Here is a 16,191-nt window from a genome sequence, read left to right as displayed (position 1 = left end):
GTTAGAACAAAAATGACGGAACAGAAAGAATCGACCAAAAAGTATAAAGTTTGGGCTGCTGTGGCCGTAATAATGACGATTGCCACAATAGTCCTTGCAGTGTTGTACGGACTCAGTTTGAATTCCGTTACGGAGGCAGCACGTAAGTCATTGGCCAATAATTATATTATGACAGATAATAGTAATTAAAATTGTACTGTCTACTTACTATACATATTTCGTATCGTTATAAATATCGTCGTTTATAGTTAAACAAATTATATCAAACTTAAATGCCTGGATGTTTTGTCAGTAGTACCGTTTCACGAAATGATGTTTTTAATTACTTTCTCAGAAATGGTGCTCCATGTGTTACTACGTTAAATTTATAGGTTACACGATTGGACTAATTGAATAAAAACCGAACATAGATGCCATTTTCCTAATTAATACCGAAATGTAAGGCCGATAATGTATTTGTTAGTTTCAAAAGACTATTTCAGACCTTGAAATTACTACGCAAAAGAAAATTAGACGTTATATAAAACAAGATTATCAGGTACCTTTGTTTGCAAAGTTCTGTGTTTCTTTTGTGCATCATGTATGTTAATGCAGTTTATCGATCAACGTCGAATGTATGCTCGGTGTTATTATTGGTAGTACAAGCTGAATAAATTGATCTTGGTTGTCCATCTTTTTTGAGTTGTTCGACTACGTGACCACGAATGTAAATGAATTAAACTTACCTTGCACACAAATTTGGCACACTGAAGTTTACTTTATTTAAATCAATTTAAACCGTTTAGCAATACTGTAAACATTGCACGTTGAAACAGCATTGAATAACAAATAGCGAATTTTTTAATGATTTTATTTGGTGTATGTCACTTTTGTTATTTCAGCCACCGATCCGGAAATCTGCGAAACGGAAGATTGCATCACAGCAGGTTTCAACTCCCTACTTGCCTGAGTTAGAATTCAAACGTTTTTGTTACTAAAAAGTCTAACATCGAACGTTTGAAATAGGCAATTGCCCCAACTTCTGTCAGAATATCGCCCTAAGGCATTTTCTTCATCTGCTCCCCAGCATTCTTTATTGATTGCTACCATTGTGTGCCTAAATTTTAAATTGGGACCTTATTGATCGATTTTAATTGTATCCTAAATCGCCCGCATAAAGTTAATGCTCACGTAAAGCAGAGGTAGTTTTCTGCCTTAAAGTGTAATTGTTGTACAGATAGATAAGCACAGATAGATAAGCCAGCGGTGAGTACTACCTAGAAAAGATGCTTTTTGTGATTTCTACCTAAACTATCATTTCTGTTTCAAAACAAAGTCACATGTAACATAAAATCACTAATTGTTTTTGATAACAGACACTGTATAAAAAAGCCTCGGGTTTTACCACAACGCCTTTTTCGCGTCTCGTTAACACATGCCTGAAGAGTACGTTGTAAGTCTAACCCAAATTGACAAAGCAACGGTTTCAAAACAAAACGAGTGCTATTAACTATTGAATTGGATTGACTGTTTTCTAATATCTTTTCAACGTAATATTTAAAGTTTAATTATTGTGTATAAATTATCACCATTACGACATTTATTACCCGAAAAACATTAGGAAAAACAGACTTAAAAGCATAGAATCGTTTTCGATGCTTGTTGTCAACGTAGACCCGGTCGATGCACCCGACAAAACCAAGGTCAAATATTGATAATTGCGTGCAGCCTCTCGCATTTTGAACGCCATGAATCAGACAGCCGATCCGTGCGAAGACTTCTACCAATACGCATGCGGTAACTGGATTCAAAATCACATCATCGCATCCGATCAGTCATCGGTTTCCACTTTTAACGGACTCCGTGATGATGTTTCCGCCATTCTAAAACGTAAGTGTATGTTTGCATGGTCGTATATCGTATGATCTCATCAACCGTTCCAGGTGGAATGTTTATCTATTTTATAAAAATGCGGTCGTGTCTGCTTATCTATAAACTATGCCTTATATATGCCAGATAGAGTGCATAATCTTCATCGATGTCCAAACATAAGGCAAAAACATAAATTAACAACTAAGTATAACGTCTTACACAAGCGCTTGGCATTGCTTACCTGTTTTTTTAAATTTGTGTCATTAATACAACGGATCCGCTTAACATAGGAAAATGCAATGTACAGCAGAAGGGGTGAAAATTTTATGTTGTGAAGATACACATGCAGTCCGTACAGTGTTGCAAACAGTCCGCGCAATGTTTGCGAGAGTGGTAAAAGTTTAACCAGCAAATTATAGCTGTGACGTAGCATTACAGTAGATAACCCTCATGAGGTCGCCTTGTGATTAAACCAAATAGGACTGTTGGTTGCCGCGTAAATGGGCAAACAAGTGATTGCATTGAAGCAAACAAATGCTGCTAAATGTGCGTTGTGACGCTTATGGAATCGCTACGGTCCGTTGTTCAATGATAATCGTTTTATGTGTGCCTGGAGTTATTCATTCTCGACCTATATTTAATTTGCAGCTTTAACAAACAAGTGTCTCGGGCGACACCCTTTGCTGGTGTTTGGTGTAGCCACGGTGAAACAAGATATCGCGAACTTTGTAGGAAACCAGTTTTTTACCATTTTTTATCTGAGCCATCTCAAGTTAGACTCGTTAAGGGGATCTTTAAGTGGGCTACGTGTTCCGCCAGTGTGCAAGAGAAATTGTTGGGTAACCAAATATATTTATCGTATTAACGCTTTAAAGATTTTCGACAACAATCCACTGCAGTAGCCACTTTTGTCTGTGAAAGTCTTTTAAAACATTGTCGTTATTTCGTATGTCAAATAAATATGTGGAAGTTGTTTATATTTAGGTACTCACTGTTGGGAGAAAGGTTTCTAATATTCTTTCAGTTTGAACATGACTCGCGTGCAAATTTCCATAACAATTTTCAGATGTAAAAAGCGACATGCTTTATTGTTCTATTTGGGCCGTTATTTTCACCCTTAAACTTATGAACAGATCCGTATATAGTGTTCCGAATTTTCAGATGTTATTTATTGTGAAGCAATGCTAAACTTAACGAACACATCTAGTGTATGAAGTCGTGACTAAAATATTTACAAAATATTTTTTGGTTTGCGGATATTCAATCGCGTACAGTTTGTTTCAAAATAGTTAAGTGAGAAAGTAAAGTTTAAGAACCCCAGTCTTAGTTTCACAAGATATATCGCGGAAACAACATTAGGGGTAGTGCGGGACCCATGGAACGGATTTGTTTTTTCGGTAATCTCTTTCGAAATACAACTCAAAAACACTCGCGGTTATTTTCTTCGGAAAGCTTACAGCCATGGGTACCTATCATGGAAAAAATAATTGAAATTTCGACATATCCTTCTAAGTTTTGTTTTAAATATAAAAAACGTAACTTTTTGTTCCATCGGTCCCACCCCACAGGACCTATGGAACACCCCATGGGACTTATGAAACAGAGCATGACTGCATCTAAAAACACTGCGCTGAGTATTCCTGAAGTGCATAACTACTCAGTTAATGGTGTAGAAATAGTGACACAAGAAAAATTATTTTACGAGATAAATTAAAACACATGGAAACAAGCACAAAATGCTAAAATGACTTTTTTTTATTATTTCTAATAAAATATGCCGGGGTTAATTATATCAAATTGTTTTTCTTTTTTAGGAGAACATATCTGCAAATATAATAATAATCAAATGTACGATTTCGTCGAGTCCGACTCTGACTCTACAGTCTGTATTCCGCCAATTTATGTAACTAAATACGGTGGGTATTTAGCAATCCACTCATAGGGATGTCATATAAGTCATCCAGTCACAATAAATTATTTGAAAACATCCATCATATCTTATACCGCTATAACAAACTGCAATTGACGACAATATCGGTTTTTGGTACTGCGCATGTGCACGTCGGACTCGGGACTCTGGTAGTTTTACGTGGTCTTACTCGAGTCCCGAGTCCGACTCCTTCGAGTGCCGAGTCCGACTCCGTAGCCCTGGTCCTTAGTGAACAACCCCTTATTAGATGTTCTTGTCTTAAAAGTTGGCATACTACTATCCTTAAAATCTAAGGATACGATCACAAAATGATGGAGAAACCAATGGAACAGACTTCTAATCGCCATTATTAATAAAAACACTCATGGCTAGCCAGTACTCTGAACCAAATTAATCATACTAACTTTCAACATGTACCTAAATGTCCCCTCTCTCCACAGAAAAATATTCACTGCTTTACAATTGCCTAAAGACTATCAAAACACCTTACGAAGATCAAGCTAAAAAGTACATTTTTCACCTGGAAAAGTGAAAAAAATGGAATAAATCAACCATTTCCAAAAGCACGCTGTAGAACATTTTAGACAAAGTTCTGTACACAAAATTATTCCCTCAAACCAAAAATTTATTTCGTTCTGCCAACAGGGGGCGCAATATGCCAGTGTTCCATTGGTCCCCATGTTCCATGGGTCCCGTACTTCCCCTAATCTTTTTCAAACGAAAAAAAATAGTTTTACTATATGCATGGGAAATTGCTTTTTGTTACATCTAAGAAATCCATTGCTATAATACGTAACGTATTGATTGAGCCTAGCAACACAATGTTGGATTATTTTCTTTAGATAGACCCATTTGATAATAATAATGTGTAAATGTTTAACCAATATTAGAAATATAGAGCATACTTGAAGCCTAGCGTGTTTACATATTAGATTTAAAAAAAATAAAAATAACGATTAGGTAAATCAAAAAGCAAACGTTGTGGCTTTCAGCACAAAAAGAAAACACAGTTTGTACACTGGGGCGGATCCACCCCCTCCGAACAAACTGTACTTTTTGCCTGTTTTAACTACGTAAAAGCACAAAGAAACTTCTTGATTTGCACTTATCGATAGCTCCCTTATGACGTAGCATTTGTACTGAAGTAACACCTCTTCAATTTTAAACTTTAAGAAATAGAACTGCTTAATGTTTTTAAAGTTCGCTTTTCGCCTTGTCGTCTGGCTTCCATCTATTGCCCAGAAAAAGATTCACTGAATGTGTAATTAAAACGTTGATGGTTATAATAAAAATCATACCAAATTAAAAAATACCAACAGCAGAAAAATGTATAAAACTATAGTATTAAAACTAAGGACATAATAAAGCCGTACGCAATAATATCCACGACAGAATAAAAACTTAATCGTCTGAATAAGACATAAACCTGTCAGAATAAGTCCTAAATTCATCGGAATGAGGTCTAAAAGGCCAAAATAACCCCTAAAACTGTAGATAGAGGGTATGGGACGATCAGGGACCATGAGCCTGCAGCATCGGCCATTATGATGTAAACGTTCGGGCGACCTAGTTTGAATGGCGCCGTTGTTTTGGCATCGGATTGTTTGGGCTGTTTGGGGTTATTGGTGGTTAATGGGTGGGTTAAAAAATTGGTTGGGGTTGAAATTGTTAGGAAAGTTAATGATGTACTTAGGGGTGAGGTTTGGGTTTAGTTAAAATGTTGGAGAGGCCTGATTTCGGCCATAGGTGCAATTCCGAGGGGTTTAGGTATTAATCCGATTTGTTTGTGTTACGACTATTAGGTATTATTGCTCTTTTGGTCTTATTCCGAAGTGTGTTTTATTCCGACGTTGAAATTGTTCTTATTTTGGTCTTGGCTGGAGTCCGAAAAAAAAATACGTTGTTGTATGTCAACCTTTATGTGCAGGTGTGTTAGAAACAGAAAAGGATGGCGAAAGAGAATCAATAGTGAAAGCAAAATCATTTTACAACCTTTGCCTTGATACTGGTAAGACCATATTACATAAACTCCCCCACTTTCGTTATAAAATTTACAAAATAATTTCCACCAGGAAAAATCGACAGTAGTGGGGCAGATCCGGCCGTAGACATTATTGCTAACGCTGGAGGTTGGCCAGTCGTCGGGGATGCTTTCGATGCTGCAACTTTTCAATTTGAAACTACCCTTGCCAACTTCCGTTCAAAATTTAGCACATACGCTATTATATCGTCATGGGTAAGCGCTGACGATATGATTTCGACGGCTAACATACTGCAGGTAAGCTTATTATGTAACTTGATACAAATGTTTTTATTGCGGAATTTTATTATTCAATACCTATAGTTAATTAACTTAGTATATAAGCTATTGCTACCAGGCATAATATCAGGTTTGTAGAGCTCTTCTGGCAAATGTATTTTTGAAAAAATTTGTTAATTAACTTAGGTTTAACCAGGCCTATTTCGTCTACTTGTCTACAAACAATTCCGAAATATTTGTAATGTCATGCCAGGTTAAATTAGCTTTATTCAAAGGTGTTTTTGATGTTTAATTATGTTTAACGTTTTGACAACAAAAACACACATAGGATTCCAAACCATCAATTTAAGGTTCATTTCTTTCGCCAATATTTGAAATTTACAGCGCTATGTTGTGGTTTTATAAGGCTTGTATAATAAAATGACCCCAAAAAGCAAGAAATACTTATATCTGAACAGTTGGCTAAATTATAAGTATTCAGTTGCCACTAAGGATTAGTTTTGCGTGTTGTATGGAGCGACATAGTATTGCCTTAGGGAGATCAAGTAAATTAAGCTAGGCGTAAATACTTTTCATAGTATATCCAAGTAAGTTTATTTAGTTTGTTTGAAAGGCGTGGCGTTTTTACGTCAAAAAACTAACCCGGTGGCAACAAATTGAAAGTAAATGTACATCTCGAAGCAAATGTCTATAGGTTCCAATGTTGGCCGGGCAAAAAATTCCGTGATGTGGTAATAAAAGGTCACCAGTCGCCTGGCGTGAACCAAATTGACAGTGGGCTGTTGGTTAAACAACAAAGGTCATGACGCCCGAAGCGGGATTGTTTTTCTCGCAATGGTGCTGGAAAAATATATTTGTTGCTAAAATGCCATATCCTAGGAACATCTGTTGCCAAATTTTTGACCTGAAAAATTAAAATTTTGACGAATTTTGACATAAAAATAATTTGTTTTAACAAAATTTTGACCTGTTAGAAAAACATTGGTTTAAACAACATATTGTTGTCTGGGGTACTATATTAGTGTTTTGGCATCGTCAACCGCACGTTTTTGATGTTTTACTGACTACAAATCGAACACGATCATCAGTTATTTTTTCGGGTTAATGCGAAACTCATGAAAATGCTTAGTTGATATTTTTTGTCATTTCAAAAAGACAAACATCTAAAAAATACTGAATTTAAAAATTGTGGTGGTAAACAGTCAAAATACAACGTAAAAATGATTGCAGAAACCAACGAAGACCAAGTTATCGAAATACGAAATGGGATAATTGCAAATCGCAAGCGACAAACACAGCAAATACTGTTCAATACATTTGTCCAAATCAGAGAGGCCTCGGTGTGTAATTCTGCTCGCATATACCGTATTCTGCTCTAATGAAGATATAATACAGTTAACATGCCGTTGAATATAAATCAAAACTAATTTTTTTTGAAATAATTAAACAACGAATTTAAAAAAAAACTGAACGATTTTTTGAAAAGCTGACTATAGTTATTTTTTTAATTTTGTAATTGTTTGATGTGAATTTTTGGTCGATTCTGACTTGAAATAATTGTGACAAATTTTAACCTAACGTGTAAATTTTGACAAAAATTTGACTTTTTTTTGACAAGTCAAAAAACAATCGCCCTATTTATTACACAAAAAGTATACAGCCAATCAATCGATAAAAAGTTAAAGACAACCTGCGTAGAAATATACGGTGCCGAACTTGTCTGTTTATATATGAATACGGGACTCACAATTTGGTGATGCTGTGTAAGATAGGGAGTTTGGTGGGGGAGGCGATTGCATTGTATGGAAGAAAACAACCTCTGTTTAACAAATCTTATCCGGTGTAGCAAGGAGCCCACAAAGAAGTTTGTTTTTAGGCAAACACAAACCTAACGTTTTGTAGACGGAGCATTTTATGATGCAAGAATGATGATCAATACCATTTCCCACCAAACGTTTGTTGCAGTAATGACGTGCACAGACTTGCTTTTTGTTCCTCGGATACGCATTTCCAGCAGAAAGGGCATGACGTTCGGCAGGAGTTCAAACTAACTGAGCGACCACAAACGCCATTTTCAGTGGTTTTGTTAGTCACGCAACTGATTGACAGATCGTGATGTTAGTAAAAGGTTGACTCTGTTCCCAAATGAGTTTACTAATGGTCTTACATGCCCAACTTAAACAAACCTTTTACATCCTATTGGAAAGTGCATGGTGGTTGATAACGGTTGTATACATAATCTAAAAAAAAACATAGCGGAATGGTGGCCCAACAAACCTTTCAGTTACAAGGCTAACCGATAAGAGGGTTGTATAGAGGCCCGTTCTTATGGCATTTCGACTGTTTCGCTTATAAAAAGGTTTACAGGGGTAGATTACCGGAGGGGGTATAATATGGGTGTTGTATCGTCATTAACATTTCTCCAGCTTATTAACATAAACGCATTACAAGATTTTTTGCACTTAAAAAAAAAGTTATACGATGTGTTTTTGTGGAAACATTCAGGGCAAAAGGTTTACAACTTGTTTGCGATAATTAAATTAGCTCAAAACAAATTATTACGCCACGTCTCCTTTAAATAAAAAGTTCGTCAATTTAAACCTAATAATTGCAAAAATTCGATGTGTTACACTATGGCATTAATTTGTGTCATTTGAAAATTATTTTCATCGCCCCTTCCAAACAAAAATCCTGGATCCGCGTTAAATTAGAAATAAATTGCATTTTTTTATTCATTTGTGTTTGCGTTAGGTAAACCTACTGCATCTGTTTATGACAAAATCTTTATATGAATTGTAGATTGATCAACCCAGCCTTGGCATGCCAAACTTGGACTATTATCTGAAAGACAGCTACAATAAATCAAAGCAAGGATATAGAACATTTATGATTGATTTTATGACGGAAATTGGCAAGGCCAAGGGATACTCTGATGTAACTAATATTGTTCAAACAGTTGATCAGGTATGCTAATCGAAGTGACGTTCTTTGTACGTTAATATTCAAAAACTATACATACTACGACTTTATAGTTATATAAATCGGGCGAATTTAGAATTAACTTAATTAGTTGTAGTAAAACTTTTAAACTTTTTTCATAGTTCGTATAACTGTACTTGTATTCAGATCATCGAGTTCGAAACTGAATTAGCCGGGTCTATGGCACCTGCTAGCGAACGTCGGGACAGCTTGGCCATTTATAAGAAGTTCACCATCGCAGAAATGGGCACAAATGTTACCGACACAATTCAATGGATTGATTACGTCCAAACAATGTTCAGCAAAATTCCCGGGGCAGAGTTTACAACAGATACAAACGTAGTAACTTACGCTCCAAAATATCTCAAAAATGTGACTGCTATAATTAACAATCGATGGGAGTAAGTTACATTTTGTAATTGGTTAGTACAGAAAGCTCTTGTAGATTGTTGTACCATTTGTTGGACATTGTAGTAGGTAATGCAATTATTGTGGCCATTGGTGTATTTAGAGATTGCGTTTTTATGTTTATAACACGCCAGTGGTTGGCTTCAGTGCAGATCTTCTTTTCAGGCTTGTACAAAATTATCTGGTATGGCGCATCATGAAAGATCGCATAAGCTACATGAGCTCAGGTTTGAGGGCCACGTACGCCACCTACCGACAGGCGGTGTCCGGAACGACAAGTGAAGAGGCAAGGTGGAAGACCTGCTCCGACACCACCAACAGTTACTTTCCAATGCCTGTGGGCTCACTTTTCGTAACCGACGCCTTTCCAGAGGCTAACAAAGTGGCCGTAAGTGTTTTTAATTAGATGACGCAATGGTAAGAACTTCATTTGTGATGAATTCAAATCATTAGCGTACTTTATACTTCGGTTGTCGTTCTTTGGAAATGTTTTGATACGTAAATGCTAAAGAATACACACTGCATTGATTTTTATGCCTTTATGTGTTTCGGTAATACATTAAAATATTTTTTATTGTGCTTTTTATAGCAAAGTCCAATACTCAACTGGAAAGTGTGTAACCACGATTTTTATTTCTACCTAAATGTGGTCATTGCTATTTTCAACTAAATTGAGCATATTAAAAAGCGATTAAAGTTATATCAACAACTTGCTTAAGTCATATATGGGTAATTTTTGTGGCTTCGTTTGTCCTTGAAAATAAATCATACCGTCGACTCAGGATTAGCATTAGTTTTGTGATAAAAACTGTTTTGTAATACAAAAGTGTAAATTTTATCTTTTGTTGTACGCCTGCTGCTAAAAGTCACCTAGCAAAACAAAATAATTGGCTCTTAAGTCTTCACTTTTTAAACTTCAATATGTTGGGAGAATGCTTTTTCGCCGAATTAAACCTTAAAAATTGGCTCGTAGAGATATAACGTTGCCCAATTTAGACAAAGAAACATTAATTTTTTTGCAGACAGTTCAAATGGTGGAGGACATCAGAACGGTTTTTAAAGAGCTGCTGCCCGGCAATGACTGGATGGATGACACAACGAAAGCAGCGGCTGCTACTAAAGCAGATCAAATACGACCAATCATTGCTTACCCAGACTACATCGTAGATCCCAACGATAAACAAATGGACGAAGATTACAAAGCGGCCGTTGTGTCGGGGGTATATCTGGAAACAGTACAAAACTTGATCGAATTTAATGAAGACAAGAGTTTAACCAAGATAACTAAAGAAGTCGATTTTGATGAGTAAGTGCGTGACTTACACAGGTCAACAGCTAATATTAAACGGAGATGGGAACGATTCTTTCTTAAATGATTTTTAGCGTCAATTTTAAAACTGTCTGATTTTTTTCTAGCATATCAGGTTTTTAAGATACTCACATTTTTTTAATACTTGCCTAATGGCGATGTAATAAAGATATTGCGATATAATAGTAAAGTAATTCAAGCAGCATTTAATCTATGTCAAAAGTCACATTTGATAAGAACAGCATATATATTATAAGGAAGATGTTTTTTTGATGAATCTGTTAAAAAAGTGGTATATTTTTTTATTATCCTAAATTAGAATGTAGGCTACTTTACAGCTGAGTAAGAATGGCTGTACCGCATGAAGTACCTATGTCCGGCTTCCGCATTATGAAAGTCTTGAATTGTCTCTGGTAAGTTTCAAAATTTTCGTGAAGAAAGTTTAACCCAGTTAATCTGGCGAGTTTGCGTAAGGATCAAACAAATGTTTAAAACTAATTCTGTTTCCCAGAAAAGTGTAAACAACCTTATTGGAGATATGTCTCTTTTCCAAAAAATTCAGACGTACAATAAGATTTAAATAAAAAAAATTCTTTAGATTGATACAGTAATAAGAGATTGCGAAAACAAAACTTGTACCTACTGAACAGTAGGTGCGGACCCTTTTGCTACAGCCATAATATTATGGATATGCAAGTCGGATTAACAAAACAATGCTGCTTCTGGTACTTGTAGAACAACTGTACTACCAAGATCATTATATCAGACGAGACCATATGAGAAATCCTAAGTGACTGACTTCGAAAATATTACAGTATTCTCAGGTTTTAAAAAAAACAACAACAAGGAATCTTGATGGACAACATATTTAAAGAGTGCCAAAGGCACATTTCAAAATGTTGGAATTACTTGCTTTGCAGGCATTTAATGGTTGTGGTCTAAATTTTTACCAAATGTAACCGCGTTATAGAATTTGATGTTGTTTCACCTAGATGGGTTAGTGCATATCATTCAAAATTTCTGCATTCCTACTTAAACTTTTTTTAAAAAAACCTTGGTGCTGTTTGTGACAAACAGGGTAGACCATTTAACATCGACATTAGTCAATGGAATCCCGTCACCAAAGTTTTTAGAATAAGGGAATATTTGACGACACCTGTTATAGATGCTGTATCGTGATGACTCGCGCCATTTGTACAAAACAGTAATATTTTAGACAAGTCCATCTATTTTAGCTGTGTATTGTTTTAAGTGCGTTTTTCTGGAAACTTAAATTTACAACATCTTGAAAATGTGATGTGCTATAGAAAAACTAAAGATAGATTCTGAATGAACGCAAAATACATTTCAAATCATAAATATTCAAGACAATTGTTAAGACATTTGTTCATTTAACATAAGGTGTAATATCGCAGGTGGATAACTGGCCCAGCGATTGTGAATGCATTTTACTCGCCGTCGCGAAACCAGATCGTATTTCCGGCAGGAATATTGCAACCCCCTTTCTACGATGCCGGGCAGCCGACCTCTATGAACTACGGTGGAATAGGAATGGTTATTGGTCACGAGGTAAGGTGTCAAATCGAGTGTATTTATGTGACCCGTTGGAGTGAATATAATTGCAAACAAATCGTTGATAAGATGCTGCCACTTCAAAAATATATCAGTCTGCAAAATCAAGACAGCAATCCAGATACAAACGAGATTTTTTTTTCATTTTCCTTTGGATGGCAATTCTAACAAGAACGCAATTTTTTGCAATATTGTCCTCAAGTTTTAATGTTTACGTTTATGAGTCGCCGTTCGGAAAAAAACTAATTCACTTAAACGAACATCTTTTTTGTCCGATTTAGCTTAAATCATAGTGTAATTTTGGTCGATATAAGTTAAATAGGAAAATAGTTAAATTGGACAAAATTAATTTCCAATTTAGGATTAATCATACAACATCTAAATCGGAATGTAATGTTGTCTGAGTGAGGTTAAATCAGAAAACAATTAAATCGAAAAGTTTATATGTCCCCCTTAACTAGTGGTTCTCAACCTTTTATGCTCCGTGGCCCCCTTTGAAAAGCGCTAAACCCTCGTGGCCCCCTTGCTTTAAAAAACTAGCCTTGTATTTAATGTGTTTTCACTTACTGTACTAATCCTCGATAACAATAAATATAGCTATTAAACGAATAAAAGCACTTACTATTGCAAAGCTTTTTCTTCTATTTCTCCAATTTTCTTTATTCGGCTTTGTTTTATATTAAGACAAGCGAATGTCATTACATACGTAAAGACGATTTCTGGATTTCGTTTTACTGCACGCCAGATCATAAAGTCTAGCTTCGCAAAGTTGCGAATTAAACGCACATTACGACAGCCTTCTTGCTGAGAAGTGGGTACAAATCTTAAAAAACTGAGAAATCTCTGCACCTGCGACCGTTATCAGAAAGTTATTGGTCGCCCGCAAAAACACTAACGCCACGTTATTAAGCTACACGAAGCGGCACGATATAATTGTTTCGCCACAGCGATAGGCGGTGTTAATCTTGCAACTCGCGTGTGTACGACTATAGGATATACTTTCCGCAATAAAACGAACAAATTTGATCGGTTCCACTTACCCGATATAAACGGCAGAAGCGGATTCGATTACAATTTGGATTCGAATTAAACTGGCAAATTTTGAAAAATATTACAATTGGGTAGGTTAGTTTTGCAACACTACGACCTAGCTAGAGGGTTATGCCCGTGACCCCCCAATCAGCGCTCCGTGGCCCCCCAGGCCGAGGGCCACGGTTGAGAAACCCTGCCCTAAACTAAATTACAAAGAAATAGTGGTTTATAGGGCGTATCAAAATTAGTCAAATTTAATTTCTGCTTTGAGTTCAAATAAAATTGGTTTGTGTTCAGGCGTGGGCTCCTTTTTCAATTGATGATTGACGTTATTACTCAAAACTTCAGTAATCTGCCATTTTTAAGCTAGAACAAATGCGTATTCTTCGATCTAATGGCCCTAACATTGTGATAATAGTGTTCGTATCATTTCTCAGAATTTAGGTGTCTCCTCATCGGTAAGACATACCAATTTTATTTCTTGCGGAAAAGTAGAAAAAAAAACGGAAAGTAGAAAAAAACTTATAGTGACACCCCAGCAACAAACATGTTCCTATACACAAAACAGTTTTAATATAGCTCAAACATCATAACAGGAAATTTACTAACTTTGATACGCCCTATAAACCATTTGCGTTAAACTTACAACGGAATGTAAGTCTTTCCAAATAAATTTAAATAGACAAATATAGTTTCCGATTTAAATAGTGTCCTATTTAACCTATAATTCGCAACGAAATGTTGACCGATTTAGGTTAAATCGGACAGTTAATTGTTCCGATTTAAATATTGCAAACTTTGTCCGTATAAGCAAAATAGTATTTTTTTAAACTGCGTTTAAGCACGTTCCGGTTCCACAATGTTTTTAGATCACACACGGCTTTGACGATTCCGGGGCACAGTTTGACGGATCCGGAAATCTTAACGACTGGTGGACCGATTTTTCCAAAGAGAACTTTAAGAACAAGTCGCAGTGTATGGTCGACCAATACTCGGCCATATCGTGGGAAGAAGCACGTGATCAACATGTGAGAAATAAAGAGGCCACAAATTTGTCAGTTTATTACAACCCATACTCCAAAAGAATTTGCCCACTTCTGATAACAGTTGGCAAAACTGTAAATTTGGGTTGATCCACACATTTTCCAAATCAGAGCTAGCTTTTATTACAGTTTATTGGTAAAACTAGTTGATACGGAATTGTGGTCTCTAGAAATTTATAAAACCTTGAATAACAACTGTGCCCACATGCAAGGGTTAACTAAGTATTTTTTTAAAGCAGCTTACACGATGTTTGATATATAATTAAAGGATGACTGTGACATTTTGAATGTATTTTTTGATTATAAAAAAGTAAACGACACGAACAACGCGCAGTAAAGCACCTAGGCATTAGGCCAAAAACTGGAAGCGACAGTGGCCCTGTGCTCCCTTACCACACCTTATTAACAAAATTATATCGTGAATTCAAAGCTAAGGAATACTAACCTTTAATAAATAGCATGTAACAATTTCCAATAATTATATTTTCAGATTAATGGGGAACTGACACTTGGGGAAAACATTGCCGACAATGGTGGTTTGCGTCAAACCTATTTAGTAAGTTTATTTTGAGATGACATATATCACCAAAACTAAAACCTTAACTTAAAACATAGCTTAACGTCGAATGTTAAGTCAAAGTGTCGGTAAAACCATAACAAATCATTTGGGAATAAATAATCTAATACATTTTCCACAGGCCTACAAGAAATGGCAAGAAGTAAACCCGAAAGGGGATTTGAGACTGCCAGGCTTAAGCAAATTTACACAAGATCAGCTTTTGTTCATTGGTTACGCTCAGGTGAACAGTTCCCGACAAAGTGACTTCATATTTTGTAATATTTTTAACTGAACAATAATTTAATTTAGATGGGAAACAATTCACTTTGTCTTCTAAATTAACTTGCTTACAGAACTGTAAAAATTGTTACTTTCTATAAGGTGTGGTGCAGTAAATATACAGAGGAATATGCAGTTCGCCTGTTGACAACTGATAGTCACAGCCCCGGTGAATACAGGTAGGTCACATCCAGAAAGAAATGAACTATACCAATTTTAAATTCATTTTAACAAAAGTCACAAAAGTAATATGGGCTTTTACATAAGATTAAGCTATCACACACCTTAATAGTTTGTCAGCATGTCCAATTTGTCTTAACATAGGGTGGTTGTTCCTTCCCAAAACTTCGAGGAGTTTGAAAATGCCTTCAATTGTAGAAGAGGTGTGGACGCAATGGCTCCGGATCACACGTGCAGAGTCTGGTAAAACAAAAGCAGGGTTACGCCAGATCTTGGCGAATGAAACAAATGATGAGTTCAATTATAATTCGTGTGCGATATGTTTATTCTCAAGTGCCTAATATTTTTCATGCATTCTATGTTTGCATTGTAATCAAAATTTCTGTAAATATATTTAACAGATGATTTCGTCAATAAACGTTAAATATTACTATTAGACCAGTAAATCTATAAGTGAAAAAAGCCTAAACCTCAAAGTTCTAACAACGGAAAGTTTTTTTTGTTGATCTATCACAGGAAACGTGCCAGGAATTAAGTTTCAAAATAGACCCAGCTAAATTGTCGTGTCTAAGACGTTATAATGACGTCATCTATACTGCTTATAGGCGTCAAAATTCAAAATGGTTATAAACACTCGAGGTTGATCTCATATTAAAGAAAATGCTGTAACAAAAAAGTCTTTAGGGCCTAAACATAACCGCAAACATAAATTCGGTTAGTTAATGATACAATACACTCAAATATTTTAACTACCGTACTTTAATTTAAATACAACTACCATTCAGACTT

General features: G+C 35.8%; 1 protein-coding gene across 1 annotated transcript; it reads left to right on the top strand.

Moving 5' to 3' along the window:
* Nucleotides 1–8: 8 nt before the first annotated feature.
* Nucleotides 9–15,649, top strand: LOC146148188 (membrane metallo-endopeptidase-like 1). The gene is made up of 15 exons (XM_083388024.1): nt 9–181; nt 882–926; nt 1,708–1,869; nt 5,709–5,789; nt 5,854–6,059; nt 8,841–9,005; nt 9,168–9,421; nt 9,594–9,816; nt 10,451–10,734; nt 12,153–12,306; nt 14,211–14,369; nt 14,875–14,940; nt 15,083–15,184; nt 15,325–15,401; nt 15,547–15,649. The coding sequence occupies exons 1-15, from the start codon at nt 13–15 to the stop codon at nt 15,647–15,649; spliced, it is 2,250 nt and encodes a 749-aa protein (XP_083244150.1). The 5' UTR covers nt 9–12.
* The last annotated feature ends 542 nt before the right edge of the window (nt 15,650–16,191 follow it).

Source organism: Ascidiella aspersa, chromosome 4, assembly GCF_963924565.1.
Source record: "Ascidiella aspersa chromosome 4, kaAscAspe10.2, whole genome shotgun sequence".
Lineage (NCBI taxonomy): Eukaryota > Metazoa > Chordata > Ascidiacea > Phlebobranchia > Ascidiidae > Ascidiella > Ascidiella aspersa.
The sequence above is the reverse complement of the archived record's forward strand: the minus strand, read 5'-3'. Positions and strand labels throughout refer to the sequence as shown.

Bases quoted from the DNA above. Each gene is read 5' to 3' on its own strand.
- LOC146148188 (XM_083388024.1), top strand. From the start codon at position 13: ATGACGGAACAGAAAGAATCGACCAAAAAGTATAAAGTTTGGGCTGCT. The intron at 10,735-12,152 runs GTAAGTGCGTGA...GTAATATCGCAG, and splicing joins AAAGAAGTCGATTTTGATGA to GTGGATAACTGGCCCAGCGA. The intron at 15,185-15,324 runs GTGAACAGTTCC...ACTTTCTATAAG, and splicing joins TGTTCATTGGTTACGCTCAG to GTGTGGTGCAGTAAATATAC.